At 34.9% G+C, this 16416-nt stretch overlaps 1 protein-coding gene and 1 pseudogene across 1 annotated transcript; one reads left to right on the forward strand and one right to left on the reverse strand.

Moving 5' to 3' along the window:
- Positions 1-1546: 1546 nt before the first annotated feature.
- LOC107684128 (cytochrome c oxidase assembly protein COX11, mitochondrial-like) lies at positions 1547-7768 on the reverse strand. The gene is given in 5 exon segments (XM_016480341.1): positions 1547-1729; positions 1870-1968; positions 1970-1996; positions 4400-4501; positions 7763-7768. Coding segments are annotated over 5 exon segments (417 nt in total).
- A 2233-nt stretch (positions 7769-10001) lies between these two features.
- LOC107684129 (syntaxin-binding protein 4-like) overlaps positions 10002-16416 on the forward strand; it is a 36889-nt pseudogene continuing 30474 nt past the window's right edge.

Consider the following 16416-nt stretch of genomic DNA (forward strand, 5'->3'; position numbering starts at 1 on the left):
CCGTATGTTCATCCATTTGGTTTTGTCGCGCGGACGGTTGCTCAACTGATTCTGCGTCAGCTTTCCAGCGCGCTTCAAGCGCGTGCTCGGGTTTGTTGTTTTCCGGGGCACGAAGAATGACGTAGTGTTTGAATGACATAATTTGATTATTGTCGTTTCTAAACAGGTTAAGTTATTGTAGTTTCTCTCTTCTCCTTTTTAAAATCACAGCAATACTTTGAAACTATATTTTAGTTTGATAATAAAAAAGGCTATCAAAATCATTAACGTGAGTTAGTTCTTTTGTATATATATATATATATATTTTTTATATATATTTTTTTTACCATGATTGTATTTTGCATCACTACTGTACGGAGCCCCTAAAGGGACATGGTGGTGGAAAAAAATCAGACTGAGTGAAAAAATTTGGGGTGGGAGGAAAAAATATGTCAGATTCGAGAGAACGCAAAAGGGAATGCAAATATCTTTGCGAGAGAACGCAAATAAAAAATTTCCTCCCACACCGAATTTTTTTTCCCACCACCATGTCCCTTTAGGGGCTCCGTACTACTGTCCCTTGTATCTTTGATCTGTTGGGCTTTCAACCTTTACAAACCCAGTCCAGCTAGACTCTAACACTATAACTTTCATTAAGAACAATCCCTTGCATAATTACATTATATAATGCTTTACAGATCAATATTAAGAAAAATAGAAATTAGTTAATAATTAAAAATGACATGAAATTATGTTTTTGTTTGTTATGTATCATATATCAACCGTGATATATGTTTGCATTATATTAAAGCTTCTTCTGGTATTAAAGAACATTTAAAAAAATGTATTAAAATATTTTAGTGTATGCAGCATACTGTTTTGGAATTTTGATTATTACATCAATATTCTTTAAGTCTCTACGAAACATATTACAAAGATTGTTTTTGAAAATTGTATTAATATTTTATGCTTAAACCACTATTATGCAATCATAGCACATACTGTTTACAGAATCACTTTTCATTAATATTAATAAAACTACATATCTTCAGGATCTCATTCATTGTGATTAATGCCTACTCTAATATCCTTTTGTATCTTTACTTTAACCTCATTTTGTTTGTGTATAATCCAAACTGTTTGAGTAGTGTTGTTGCGCAATATTGCTCACTGAAGCACCACTAAGAGCATTTGCGCATGCATTATATAAAGCATCTGCTACAGTTGTATGCAACCCAAATATATTCATTATTCCACAATAATCAGCAAGTCGTACAACATATGTGTTATTGTTTTCAATGCACAAAAGACAATAAGAAACATGCACAAATGCTGCCCTCTAGTGTTCTAAAGTAAGCCACTATCCTCACAAATGTTGACACAAATTTTTAATATACAGCTCAGTTGTTTGATATATATATATAAAAAAATTATTATGGTATATATAAAAATAGTAACTTACAATTTATTGTCTTGATCAGCCTTCATTACTGTTAATTACCAAAATGATTACTGAACTCACTCTCTTGAAGATAATTCTGATTAAAATTCTCTAAATAATGCATAATTAGCTATACCCAGGGATGGGTAACCGCTGTCCTTCTTTGGCTTCAAAAAAGGTATAAGAGAGTGTAATAGTATCAACTCGTGCCATCCTGGGGTCATCATCAAACTCTGGATCAATGTAGAAGAAAACAGGCATGTCTACTTCCTCATGTGGGTTTAACCTCTGTTCCTCAAAACAGAAACACTGATGGGGAAAAAAAAACAGTGTATTAGCACACTAATTAGTGAATTTAGCATGCTCTTTAGTGAGCTAGGTAACAAATGGATATACATAAATTATAATAGTAATGTCACCATAGGTTTATTTAAATGCTTCATATTTACCTGTATCTTATTAAAATATTGCCCAGCCTCAAAAGGTACAACACTGTAGGTAGAAATGCCTATCACTGGTTTGTCTGTGGGATTCCAGACCCTATAAAAAAGCCAGCGCAGTTTCTCCTGGTACAACCTGAGAAACGTTCAAACATACAAAAATCAACTTGGATAGTCTTCATCTTCAGAGACATTATGTGAAAAATATGCTGTTTATGGAATTCCATATGAAAGTTAATTTTTGAAATCACACAATCAATGTTTTAAAGGTGCCATTGAATGCATTGATACAATATTTTAAATTGTTCTCTGATATTTACATAGAAGGTATGTGGCTTAGGTAATCTCCAGAAACGGGTTTACATGTCCATTTACAACCCTAGGATTTGTCCCTAGAATGAAATTGTCTGTTATTACCTTATTTGGAAGGGTCATGAATAATAATACTGAGTTCTGCTCTGATTGGCTGTTTCACAGTGCAGCTCAATGTTGAGCTCTGTTCTGATTGGCTGTTTCACAGTGCTGCTCATTTCAGTAGCTCACCAGAGTTGCCAAATCCGCGTATTATACGCGACTTTGGGCTTCTTTTTTTGTAAAGTTGCTTGAAAAAATCCGTGCTGCAGCGTAATTTGTCAAATATTCCGCCCCCTCTGCACTCAATGAGGAATTGAAGAAAAATCACATTCAAAAAGACGCTGTAATCCAAGCGATGATAGTAGTAGACATAGAGGAGTGGAATGACTTTTTGAATGAATTTTTACAATGTTTTTGTAATGTATAATTATCACGGGTTGTAAAAAACAAAACAACAACAAAAAAACAAGTAGACCTATACTAATACTAAGAGTAGATTTGGTTCGAACAGCCAATATTTTAGTAGGCAATAAATATGTGGCTATGTTACAGCTCCCCTTTGAAGCTCTTGTGTTTTTCTCCTTTTCCATCTCTCCAATCCTATTCTTAGTAGGCTATAAATATGTGGCTATGTTACAGCTCCCCTTTGAAGCTCTTGTGTTTTTCTCCTTTTCCATCTGTCCAATCCTATTCTGCTCACAGGTGATTGGAGATGAGTTTTGTTCCTGCTTTGTTGCAGTTTGTTGCTTTTTGTAAAACAACTTATGTTTTTGCTTTTCAAATAAAAGGGTAGTTTCAGTTTAATATGTTGCGGGCTCATTTATTGGTAATAAATAATTGATAATAAATAATATTGATGATAAATTATCAAACAATATTGGGCTTGTTTTTGAACCTGCGGTTGCTTATTTGTCTCGCGAGAGTTGGCAACAGTGTAGCTCACACAGCAGGAAAGAAACACAGGGAAAATATATATTTCAGTACTGTCTCTCGCAGTTATATCGTTGGGTAATTATACTGTATATAAAATGCGGGCATCAGGGAGCCGCTATTAATATGCGGGGCATTGAAACTGCTTTCGAATGCACGATCGTTTTACTTTCACTTTCGAGATTTACGATGCACGTGCTCTATGTAAACTACAGCGGCAGTACTTACAACACATTTTACAAGATCAGATGCTTGTCAGTGGTGCTCAGGATCTGTAAATCATTCGCCATCATCCTCAGTCATCTCTCCTTACTCTGTTTATGTGGTAAGTGAAATCGTATGTACTGTAATGTAACAGGCTACCGCTAGCAAGCAGCTAACCATGTCCCTTTAGTGGCTTGCGTTATTTGCTTTCCGTGCCTTTCTGAATACAGACACCAACCCATCCCTGCACATCACTTCCCCTGCACAGCCTGGAACATAACATTTATTTCCACGATCTGCCATTTTCGCTATTATCCTCGCTTGTTTCTTCTCAATACCTGCAGAACTTGTGATGGTTCGGCTGGCATAGAATATGGGCGGGTATATGCAAATGTTGGGGGCGTAACTATTAGTGATCCCGACTCAGTCCTAACGTCACAGTCGGTGTTATGTTCTGATTTGCCTATTTTTCAGTGGTCTTTTGCATGCACGAGATTTACATAAGGAGGAGGAAACAATGCGTTTGAGGCTCACAGTATGTCATTTCCATGGACAGAACTGTTATCATTTAACTATGCCAAGGTAAATACAGTTTTCCATTCTATGGCACCTTTAAATGACAATTTACACCACAATCCCTGAAAATATTTAGTATTGGCAGGAAAGAATCAGACTTAAAAATATAATCTTCCTTTACACTCCTTTTTTATGATTATTGGAATGTATTTAATATATACACAAGCACATGTAAATGTTTGGAATAATTAATATATTTTTAAATTACATTCAATTGCTAAAAACACAGTAAAAACAGTAATATTGTGAAATATTATTACAATCTAAAATAAGTGTTTTCTACTTTCATATATTTCAAAATGTAATTTATTCCTATGACGGAAAAGATACATTTTCTGTATCCATTACTCCAGTCTTCAGTCACACATACTTCAGGAATCATTCTAATATGCTGATTGCTGCTCAAGAAACATTTCTTTTTATTGTTGAAAATAGTTGTGGTCCTTAATATCTTATTTAAAAAAAAGTTGATCACAAAAAAATATAATCTTATGTAAATCTCTGACTGCTGCGGACGATAGTTCCATTGTATGCTGGCGTGCGTGTCTGCATTGAAGGTCACTTTAATAAGATGACGCTGAATTCACGCTGTTTGTGAAATTATGTCTCACAGAAAGTTTTCAAATTACTTTATAAGTTATTTAATGAAGAAATATGAACTGTACTTCACCTTCAGCATTATAATGATTTCACCCACGCCGGACAGAGACTGAGACGGTGCCTCTGCATGTCGTGCCAAACCTCTCATGGCAGACGCGTCATTGAGATCGTTTTTTTGAGATCGGCCTTCTTAGAGACCGCCGATCAAACATCCCAAAACGATTATCGGCCGATAGTGATCGGTAGCCGATCAATCGGAGCACCCCTATTGACAAGCATAACACTGTCAAGTCAATCTAAACAATAAAGTATTTTTCTTAAACAATAAGACAACTTAAACCAACTGCAATCAATGCAGGTTTAAGATACAGACCATTGCAATCAATATCTGTCTCTGGAAGACAATCAATATCTTTGTAAACAACAGCTTTTATTGTGCTTACATTTACAGCTATCGCCAGCAGATGGCACTTATTGAAACCTCTTTTTGTTCAGCAATTATGCATTCATCAGACAAAGAGTAATTAGGTACACAAGTGATGTTATCCATTTAAATGAATTTAAAGACTTCAAGCATTTAAATATGGTATTTAAGACATAAGTATTTAAGACATTCAGGATTAAAATGAGAGCTTGTACTCTGGTCAGGACAGCAGAAGTATTCTACTGTTACCACCACTAAAGATCCTCCTATTTCCTTTTTTTTTTGTCATTGAAGAATGTTGGTAACCAAACCAATTTAATATTTTTTTTTCCATACTATGGAAGTCAATTGGGACCAACAACTGTTTGGTTACTAACATTCTTCAAAATATCACATTTTATGTTCCACACAAGAAACAAACTCATAGAAGTTCGGAACAACATGAGGGTGAAAAAATGGCAGATTTTCATTTTTGGGTGAACTATCCCTTTAATTCCTGTTATGGTCTGACAAGTTCAGCGTTTTAAATAGGTTCCAAATTGAAATCAGTTACTACAGACACAATATATTACTCTGACTTATGTTGTTTCAATGTGTACTTGTCAGCGGATGCAGAGATGTGGATCAAAGTAACAGTCTTTAATGTAATCCTGAACAAGGGGTAATCCACACTAGGAATGGCTGAAGACACACATACATAACATTAAGACCCGACAGACTGCACAGACTGGGGTTTAAATACATAGGGTAACGAGGGTAATTGCAAAGACACACCTGAACCAAATCATACAATCAACGAGAAACAGAAACTGGGTCACGGAGAGCACATGGAGACGAAAACATACACACAGACAGCCCAGGGGCGTGACAGTACTTACCTCAGACTTGTCAGCAGCTTAATTAAAATTCCTTATATCTTATATACAGTTTCATATCCTTTATATCTTTAAGCATACAATGCTTTAATCGTACAATAATATAAGTGCAATAAATTAAACTGTGCAATACTCAGATGATCTATATTTTCTACTGTATACAGTAGTTTCATAAGTGGAGCATATGTACAAATAATCGTAATTTTTTAACATTTCACATCTAGCCTAGAATATAGAATAGTGATCCATGGGGGAATCTGTGGCTTCATCAGACTGGTTGTATTTTTGCAAGCTTCTGACAAGAGGGCAGGCACAGTGTTTAACCAGTTTGTACAAGCCACAGCTAGGTATGGGGTTCCATCTCGAGTTAGATGTGACCACAGAGGAAAAAACAATACCGTTTGTTTGTTTGTTTATGAACATTTATCGTGGATCTATAAGTGGACGTTCCATCCGTAGTAGAAGTGTCCACAACCAGAGGATCAAGAGATTTTGGGGAGATCTTTGGCGGGGTATGACTGATGTGTACCACCAGTTTTTCTCCTTTCTTGAGAGTGATGGAGTCATTGACTGTACCAATGAGCTACACATCTGCGCACTGCATTATGTGTACCTTCCATGGATTAACCGGGACTTCGAGGTTTTCAGGGAACAGTGGAACAATCATGGATTGCGTACTGCTGGTCACCACACACATGAAATCAGATGTTTGTCAAAGGATGTCTTCAGAGGCAAACATCATCACTCACTGCCATGGCACAGATTTTTGGACCCAGTCCTGCTCAAGATGGTGCAATTCCTGCTGTGGATTGTCAGGAAGTTGTAACAGTTCCTGCAAACCAATTCAGTCCAACCGAGGCACAGATGCAACAACAGCAGGATGTAGACGTTCTTGAAGGACCTGTCAGAAGTCCGGCTATTGATGCACTGCAAACCATAATTAATAGTCTGCAACAGTAGCTTCTTGTCGATTGGTTCTATTGTAATGTGAAAATAAAACTATATATATTTTTGTTAATGGATTTTTGACTGATTTTATTTGGTGCTCATTTTTAGGTGAAATTTTTGGTGAAGAAATAATAACATAAGCCTTATAACATAGACATTATTTATTTTTATAGACAGTATTTATATTTGAAACCTGGTAAAATATATCACATTTGTGGAAAAAACCTGGTAAGATATATCACATTTGTGGAAAATAAATTAGATATATAATTTATTGATCCCAGGGTGTCAATTGGTCATGTTACCATTGCTCACATATACAAAAATAAATAAAAGCACATGTGAAATCTTAAAAATTAAGATTACTTGTACATATGAAACTATACAGTAGAAAATATAGATCTGAGTATTGCACAGAACTTGTCAGATCATAACAGGACTTAAAGGGATAGTTCGCCCAAAAATGAAAATTCTGCCATTTTTTCACCCTCATGTTGTTCCGAACTTCTATGAGTTTATTTCTTGTGTGGAACATAAAAGACAATATTTTGAAGAATGTTAGTAACCAAACAGTTGTTGGTCCCCATTGACTTCCATAGTATAGAAAAAAATACTAAATTGGTTTGGTTACCAACATTATTCAATAAAAACAAAAAAAGGATATAGGAGGATCTTTAATGGTGGTAGCAGTAGCATACTTCTGTTGTCCTGACCCGAGTACAAGCTCTCATTCTAATCCTGAAAGCCTTAAATACTTATGTCTTATAACATCACCTGTGTACCTAATTACTGTTTGTCTGATGAGTGCATAATCGCTGAACAAAAAGTGCAGAATCACTGAACAAAAAGAGGTTTCAATAAGTGCCACCTGCTGGCGATAGCTGTAAATGTAAGCACAATAAAAGCTGTTGATTACAAAGATATTGATTGTTTTCCAAAGACAAATATTGATTGCAATGGTCTGTATCTTAAACCTGCATTGATTGCTTACCTCCATTGTAACTGATTTCCCCAGACAAATGTTAATGCTTAGATGTTAACTTAAGTTTGATCACTGATAAAGCTAGAATGTCCACTAATGTGTTTATTTACAAAAAGGCATGAGTGGAGAAAAACGAGGCAACTTTATTTTTTTATCAAATTTTTAATAAAACTGCAATTTAAATATATTATTTCTACAGGCTAAATAATAATTAGGATGAATAAGCTGATCTATAGCATGTTAAATGGTGGTTGCCTAGTCTATAGTAGTAATGGTACACCCCCCTAAGCTCACAGAAGTTGTTTGACCCAAGTCCTCAGCAGCCAATGACACTGATCAGTTCAAACTGATATTTAATGCTACTTCACGCTTATTTAACACGTATTTCACGTGAAGTATTTCACGCGTATTTAACACGTTGAATACATGTATTTAATGCGCTGATTTTTTCACGCGTAAACGACACGTATTTAACGCATTAAATACGTGTTGTTTACACGTGAAACACGCGTGTTTAACGCGTTGTTGACGCGTTAAAATTCACGTGTTTTTGGCCACATGGCCTTCCATAGCGCGGTGCGCACCTACTCGTACAGCCCCTGACTAAACTTGAGTTCTTTTTCGCTCCTTGTGCTTAAACGTTCAAATATACATAGTTTTGTGTCAAAATGCCAGTCTTTGCGAGTATCCTCGTCAACACAGTCAGTTGTGTCTTACATGAAGGTTAATAGTTAAAGATAAAGCATGTGTAGTAGTAGGCTATATGAGATCCTTGCATTATATGATCTTCACCCAAAAATGAAAATACTGTCATCATTTACTCACCCTCAAGTTTTTCTAAACCTGTATGAATTTCTTTGTTCTCCTCAACAAAACAGAAGATATTTTGAAGAATGTTCATAACCAGAAAGTTTCTGGTCCCCATTGACTCCAATAGTGTATATTGAATTTATACAGTGAAGACTATTCAGTCTATTTGTACATTTACTTTATACAATATAATATTTTTTATTCATTTTTTTAAGTGCTATTATAATTTGTGACTGTTTACTTGTGTTATTGTGTTATATTTTCTTATGATATTGAAATTGGTAACAAGAATTATGAAAAAAACGTGTTCATTAACCCTATAACGAGCACATCCACAAAAGAAAAGAAAAAACGATAGATAAATTATTTATATGCATTATGTAGTTTTGGGAGCAATAATAACAACCAGCAATGTTTTGATCTGCCAAATGCCTTAGGGTAATTTTAGGTTTTTAGGATGTTAAACTATAGTCTACTGTATTTTTCACTGATTTTGTTATGCACTTAAAATGTTTATTTTGAGTAAAAAATTTTTTTTAAATACTTATACAAATATTTTGTTTACACACTTGTCAGGATGTGCTAGTAGTAGTAACGTTAATTGAGAATTTTGTGTATTGTATTGACTAACACTGCTATGTACAAACAGAAAACATATAATTGACCATTTATGAATGTAACACTGGCTTTTGTGAACTTGATTGTATCCGATTTATAGAGGTTATACATTTAATTGACACAGGTAAAGATGTTTGAGGTAAAATTTCAAAACTTTCATTTAAATATTTTCGAGGGGAAAAAATAGCAAAAACCCAAAAGCAAAAAAAAAGTGTTACAATTATCCCTGCTCTAGAAGTAATCATTTTCATTCTGCCATCGTTACTGCACGTTAAAATGCCAGCAGGGTCTTAAAGCGCCTCCTCCTGGCCACTAGCTGAATGGCAGTGTTTAACCTTCGCCTATGATTGCATTCAAGGACTGTTAAGGATTAAGGGTCGTTAAGGGTTAAAAGATTATAATATTTAGAAATTGTGCTTTATTTATAGGCTATGTGTCATGGTTGATTTTTTTTTTCTTTGAGAATTTAAAACAAACTGTCCTCGGTGACCTTATATTAAAATAGGAATTTGTAAGTGGTAAAACAAAAAAATTTTTCTTCTTCATTCATGTTTTTAGATACTTTTTTAAAAATTAAATTCTATTTGATTTATTTGTCATGTTTATATATACTGTAGTTGCTTTTATCTGTACAAAGCTAATTTATGTTTCTTATTCTCTTTTCAGTTTAAAATTGACTGGACTGTAGATTCAGTGTCCCTGGGTCAGAAATCATGCAGTCAGACTCCCATCCCCTCGTTCCACATCACAGCCTGGTGTCAAGTTTTGAGCTTTTCTGCCTCCGGAGAGGCAGAATCATCATCAGCTGTGACAGCACAGAGAGAGGTGAGGCGAACCATGTGACTGCGGGGTATCAGGAGAGATTAGTGGATAGGTAGGAGTGTGTCTGTTACTCTCTGGGTAGATTGCTGTCTCTCGGTCATCGAGACTGACCTGATTTGAACTGCCATTTCCCCCAACCCGGTGATAACGTAGGCTTTACAATACATCATCAGTTGCTTGTGGAAGTGCAATGGCACTGCTTCCACAAGTGGAGGCAGAACACTTTGACGGGCTATCACTCCTCTACTGGTAGGAAATGCCATTATCTGGTTGTTATCTGGCTGAGTGACTTTAGATTAAGCAAATACTAATGCTTTTAAAGCTTATTTTAGATTTTATGTTTAGATTTTCTGCATGTTGTACATAATGCACAAGTACACTCCTTCCAGTTATTTTCTTTGATTTGTATTATTTTATTTTTCTGCTGTTTTTATTTTTCTATTTTTGTGATCACTTTCTCTTTTCTTTCTGTGTTTTTGCAGAGTGCATGAGTTTTCAAAAGTGCATGCCTCTTTGTCAAACAGACAGATAAAGCTTAAATAACATCTGTTTGCTGGGTTTTGATGAAGTCAGATGCACATTTAAATTGGATCTGAAGTGAATATTATATGTCAGTTTTGAAACTGCTTTTAAAAATTTTACACATGCAACATTTTACTCAATGTCCTAGTTATAGGAAAAACATTGTATTCTGTGGCTTTCAGTCTGTTATAGGGATTAAATGCAATAGCGATCAGGCCATCGTTAGATTTGATTCATACCCTCTTTCTATAAAATAATTATCATTTGGCGCTTTCAGTGAACATGTTTGAGTGATTTTAAAATAAACCCATGCACAGTAACCTACTTCCTGTATAAGCACTTTTTTTATTTTGGCATGATATTTTTTATTTTGCCTAATAATGGGCCATTACTTCAACCACTGTTCTGTTTACTGTAATAAAAAAGCATTGCTTTTCTTTATAGCTCACTTTAAATTCATACATTTCAGTATTTCTATATTATGAAGCATAGGTGTACATTACAGTACAGATCTTTGAAAGCCTTTTTAAACCATTCAGGTGTAAAATTACATCCAAAGCCACATTGGAAATTTTTCCTTTATTCTATATGAATGTTCCCTTTACATGTTTTTTTTTTCTTTCCTGGAATATTTACCATTGTCTTCTGTTATAATGGGCAGATGTGCAACTCTCCCAATATGCAACATTTTGGGGAAAAAGGATTGGGAATTATTATGTTCTTTCCTTTGGGGATTTTATAATTCATACCTCAGAGGGTCAGCTGCATTATTACCATCCATTCGATGATCTGTAATTTTAACAGTCTGGAACATTTCTCTGAAAATCTTGTTTTTATGATAATATCTCTTGCACTAATATTTAATGGAATCTCTTTTTTTTTAGGACAATAATGGGGCCCCATGGCATCAACCGTGCTGTGGAGAGACTAGACTTTACAGACTGTAAAAGAGGACTTGGTGAGAACCACAGCACAATTTCTTTCAGTTTATAATAGTATTCCTAGAAAACTGGTTTACACTGCTTTATTTTTCAAGGCATTTGGTGCACAATTTGATTTACTTTGTTCTCTCACCCCCATATAAAGAATTAATCCCAAAAATCTTGTTCTCGGTTTGACAGGCGTGAAGATTATTGGGGGCTACAGAGAACAGAGTGGTGAAGAGTTCGGTATTTTCATTAAACGAATTTTGCCAGGTGGCGTGGCAGCACAGGACGGTATGTTCACTTTCCCAAAATCTCCACTGAATGCTTCTACTTAGATTCTGGAAATGATGGATGATGTCCCTTGTCTTTCAGGGCGTCTTAGAGCAGGGGACCTCATTTTCGATGTCAACAACATGAATTTAGGAGGTGTTACAAATGAAAAGTAATGTATTCTGGATTGGTTATGGATCTGTAATAAATTAGAAGATGCCTGAAGTATATTAAAACAACTAAAGTGAAAAATCGGTTTGATGTTTTATTAGGGCAGTGGAAGTTCTTCGCATGGCGTCAGCTACAAATCACATGTCTTTACTGATAGTACGTGACGACGCTTCCAGGTAAGATGACTTTTATGAATTGGGTGATATTTTAAACATTTTTAAAGGAATATATTTTTTTCTATTTATTTTTACTTTTTATATTATTGATTTGTTTTGTGTTTAAAGATTAAACCCTTTAACTGTCACTATCCCGTATACGGGACGCCTAAGTTTACTTCAATATATTACAATTAAATCCTAATCTAATCATGACAAACTATATATTGTTGGAAAGGTCTAAGACTCCTAAATAGATATTCTACCACTGTTTGTTGTTAAAAATTATGTAGGAACAGTAATAGATTAATTTATGACAAGAGTGCACCTCAAAACATATACATCATAACAGGAGTTCTGACCTTTGTCACAAAAATTATTCTTCATTTCCTTTTTCCCTATTACATTTTTTAGTAATTATCATAAGTGATATATCATTTGAAAGCTTAAAACCTCCAAATTCACATCCTGTGGAAACCATTTTGAAATCGGACACTGCGTTACCATGGAAATCGTACTTTAAAATCTTTTAGCGGGCTCCTCCCCCTTAGTGGGAGGTGTCATATTCCAAATGTATTACGGTCTTTTAGAATCAAAACTTTTCATAATCTTGACAAAATACATATCGTTGGAAATATCTGAGTCTCAAGATTTCATATTTGGTGGTTATTTTGTCATAGAAGTAATACTGAGAGAGAAATTGATACATTTGTGACAGAAAAATGCATAAAAAAATTCAGTGGCGTTTGGATGGCCCCAGCTGTTTGTGGTATGATGCCTAAACAAAATTGCATAGGAATCTCAATTTTTTTTATATCAACTTCAAAGTTGGAACACAACTTATTTAGACATATGGCTTTAAATGTGGATTAAAACATATTTTATAAAATATTTATTTTATATAAAATAAAATAAAAATAGTACAGTACATTTTCTTTACAGTAAATTTAAACTTCTATAACTTTTTTATGCTTTCATTTTTTTTAAATGATTTCACTTCTGCAATAATCTGCAGGTTGTCTTCTTTACCAACCGTAGGTCTGTATTCAAAAGCATTTATGAACAATTTACATTTGAATAGTGCACTTTCACGTCTATGTTCAAAAAGGGGGGTGACAGTTAAGAGGTTAATTATATGGAGACAGGAAATTTTGCTTGCCAAGTACAGAATGTGTACTGTTGGATATTATATACTTAATCCTATAAATGGATGAGTACAGATGAGCGTCTTGATTTTTTTTTTAAATCTAAAAATAGTCTTAATACTCTTAAGTACATTAAAGTCTTTAGCACTTTATTGAGAACTTTGGCCTTTGTTTAGTATGGTGCTATTTTTTGTTGTGTTTTTTAATTATTATTATCCTTAAAAAAAAAAAAAGAACTCCAACCAGTATAGTTGTTTTTAAATCTTCTTAGGGTACTAGATTGATATAGTAAGTCTGTACTGACAACATCAAGCCGCTACTCCATGCTGAGTAATTTTTGGAGTATGCCTGCCGAGATTTTTTTGTGTTTTGGCATTGTCTGCTTAGCCAGAGGTCTCGGTTTTGGGCAGTTGTCAAGTTCGTCCTGTCTGTCTTTGTTTAAATCGAACTGGCATTTTGCTGGTCTCAGTGACTTCCTGATGAGCAATTTTGTACTCCCGACTTAACAGCTGTTGACGTATTTGGGCCGCAAGTCTGTTATATGTGTCCTGAGTTAAACCAGATGAGGTCAGGTTTTAATCTGTAACATTGTAAAAGGATTACCTTCATAATTAATGGACAATCAGTCACCTCAAACAAACTGTTTCAGCACAGCACACAGATTTCGAGAACATAATATACAGTACATTTAAAGATTACTGCCTAGATCGCATTTCTGGTTTGGAAACAGTCTGGCTCTTGACTTTGATACCAGTTTATCACAATTATTACATCCGTAATCTAATTAAGTGCTTCTAAGCTTCTTTGAGCGCTAATGAGGAAGTTGCATTTAATGAGAGACTGTCTTACAAAATGTAGTTTGGGGGTTTAATGTTGTGTGTGTGTGTGTATTTTAAAAACTAAGAATGATAATTTCCTCCAGCACTTCCTTAGAACAAGTATGTTCATACTTATGTAATGCTTGATTTTACAGAATGGAAAACCCACATAATGTTTATGCTTTGAACACAACACAGACACACACATTCTTAAGAAAGGGTTAGTCTGTACAAAAGCCCTCTTATTATGATTCACTGGAAAATTATGTCTCCAGGAAAGGTGAATATATGACTGATTTTGCATGTATCTTTATATGTTTTATCATTAGGAGGGAATTTGTTGAGTTAATGGAAAAATATGGCTCCAGCAGTAGTACCAGCTCTGGATCAGACACTTCTGTTTCCACAGGTATTTTCCACTACGTCTATAATTTACTGCATTTCAGGAGTGAATGACTAATGTCTGATTTTGAGAACTTGCAGCAATTGCAGCCTACAGTTTGCCAACTTAGAAAAAGACTTAGTTTGGGTCCTCCATAACATCATTGTTTTCAACATAAAAAGCCATTTCTATCATTGTCTTTCTACATAAAGAGCCATTTTTACATCAAGCATGCATCAGAATAGACTTGAAACAATGTATGTGTATGTACATTCTGTTCAAAAGTTTGGGGTCAGTAAGGTTTTTTTTTTAATGCTTTAAATCCACAGGTGACAGTAAAGACATTTATAATGTTGCAAAAGATTTCTATTTCACCTAAATGCTGTTCTTTGAAACTTTCTAATTATCAAAGAAGCCTGAAAAAAAATTATCATGCAAAATTATTAATACAACACAAAATGTATTAATAAGCAGCACAACCATTTCAAATGTGATAATAAGAAATGTCATTTGGGTGCCAAATCAGACTGGAGTAATGGCTGTGGACATGATAGGAATAAATTACATTTTAAGATATATTAATAAAGAAAACTCTTATATTAAATTTTAATAAATTTCCGTAATATTACTGTTTTAAAAATGCATCATTGCTAAGCATAAAATACTTCTTTCAAAAACATTAAAATCTTAAAAACCCCCAAACCTTTGAACAGTAGTGTATATACAAAATATATAACAAAATAAATAGGTAAGAAAAATAAATCCATAGGTTATTTTTCTAAGTGTACTTTAGTATTGCTATAGTAGCATTCATTTGTGTCATTTGCAGAGACTGAAATTATTAAAAAGCACATTTCTTGTCTTCAGGAAAGTTGACCGACACTGCCTCCTCCTCCTCATCTTCCAGATCAACCAGTCCTCTGCTTCTAAGCCCTAAAGACCCCAACCCAGTATACACCACTGCCTGCATTACCTCCCCATCTCCACAAGTCTGCACGTGAGAACCAAATGACACACTGTAGATATAATTTAGATTTTATCCAGTGCTTTTGTGTGATCCTTTTGTGTATACTTCAAATAATTCTACTACCAAAACAAATGACAGAACCCAGCAGCTTTCTCACACTATTGCTGCTAATAGTGTACTAATTGAAGCGTCTGAGCCTGAAAACACCTGACCTAGCCTGAGTAAAAGAGAAATCCCACAAAAGATTAATTTATGGTTACTGGGGAAAAAAACTAATCACCTCAGGAGCCATTGTTTCTGCTGTTGATTCAAGCCCTTATGTATACCTCTCTTTCCCCAGAGACTGCATGATTCAGTTGATATGTGTTGCCAAAGGGACAGGATTAGGCATGGTCATCAGGGGCGGCGCTAACCGTGCAGAGGGGCCAATGGTGTGTGTTCAGGAAATAATACAAGGAGGTGATTGCCAAAAGGTATTTTATTATTATAATTAGTGGTCGACCGATATATCGCCAAGGCCGATATATCGGCCGATATTTGGCATTTTTTAAATATCGGCATCGGCCAATAAGTTTTCCTGTTTGGCCGATGCGTTCGAGGCCGGACTTTTATTTTGACGACGCTGACAGCGGCAGCACAGTGCTCACATTCTCCCTCTTGTTCGCCGTTGTCGTTAACAGTTCTGTCTAATAGGGATAGAAGTCTGTTTAATAATCAGATAGAACGGTTAAACAAAGGAATTATAATGTATACAAAAAGTATTTAACGATTGCTTTTATATTATTAGTAATAGAAAGGCAAACATTATAATACTTTCTTGTTTGCCATCAGCATTCAACAAATACGCATTTATATAATTTAAACAAATCTTTGAATGACTAATGAACATTTAATTTCACAAAGCTTGCAAACTTAGTCGAATCCAGCTGTGAGATCTTATGAAGTGTGCATTTGCATCCTGCATGATCGCGTGTACTCTGCATGACGGTCGGTCCGTGTGAATTGAATGCGGACAGGAGGAGAGTTCAGCTTCACTGGAGACGCGCGATCGACAAAT

Source organism: Sinocyclocheilus anshuiensis, unplaced genomic scaffold, assembly GCF_001515605.1.
Source record: "Sinocyclocheilus anshuiensis isolate Anshui unplaced genomic scaffold, SAMN03320099.WGS_v1.1 scaffold553, whole genome shotgun sequence".
Lineage (NCBI taxonomy): Eukaryota > Metazoa > Chordata > Actinopteri > Cypriniformes > Cyprinidae > Sinocyclocheilus > Sinocyclocheilus anshuiensis.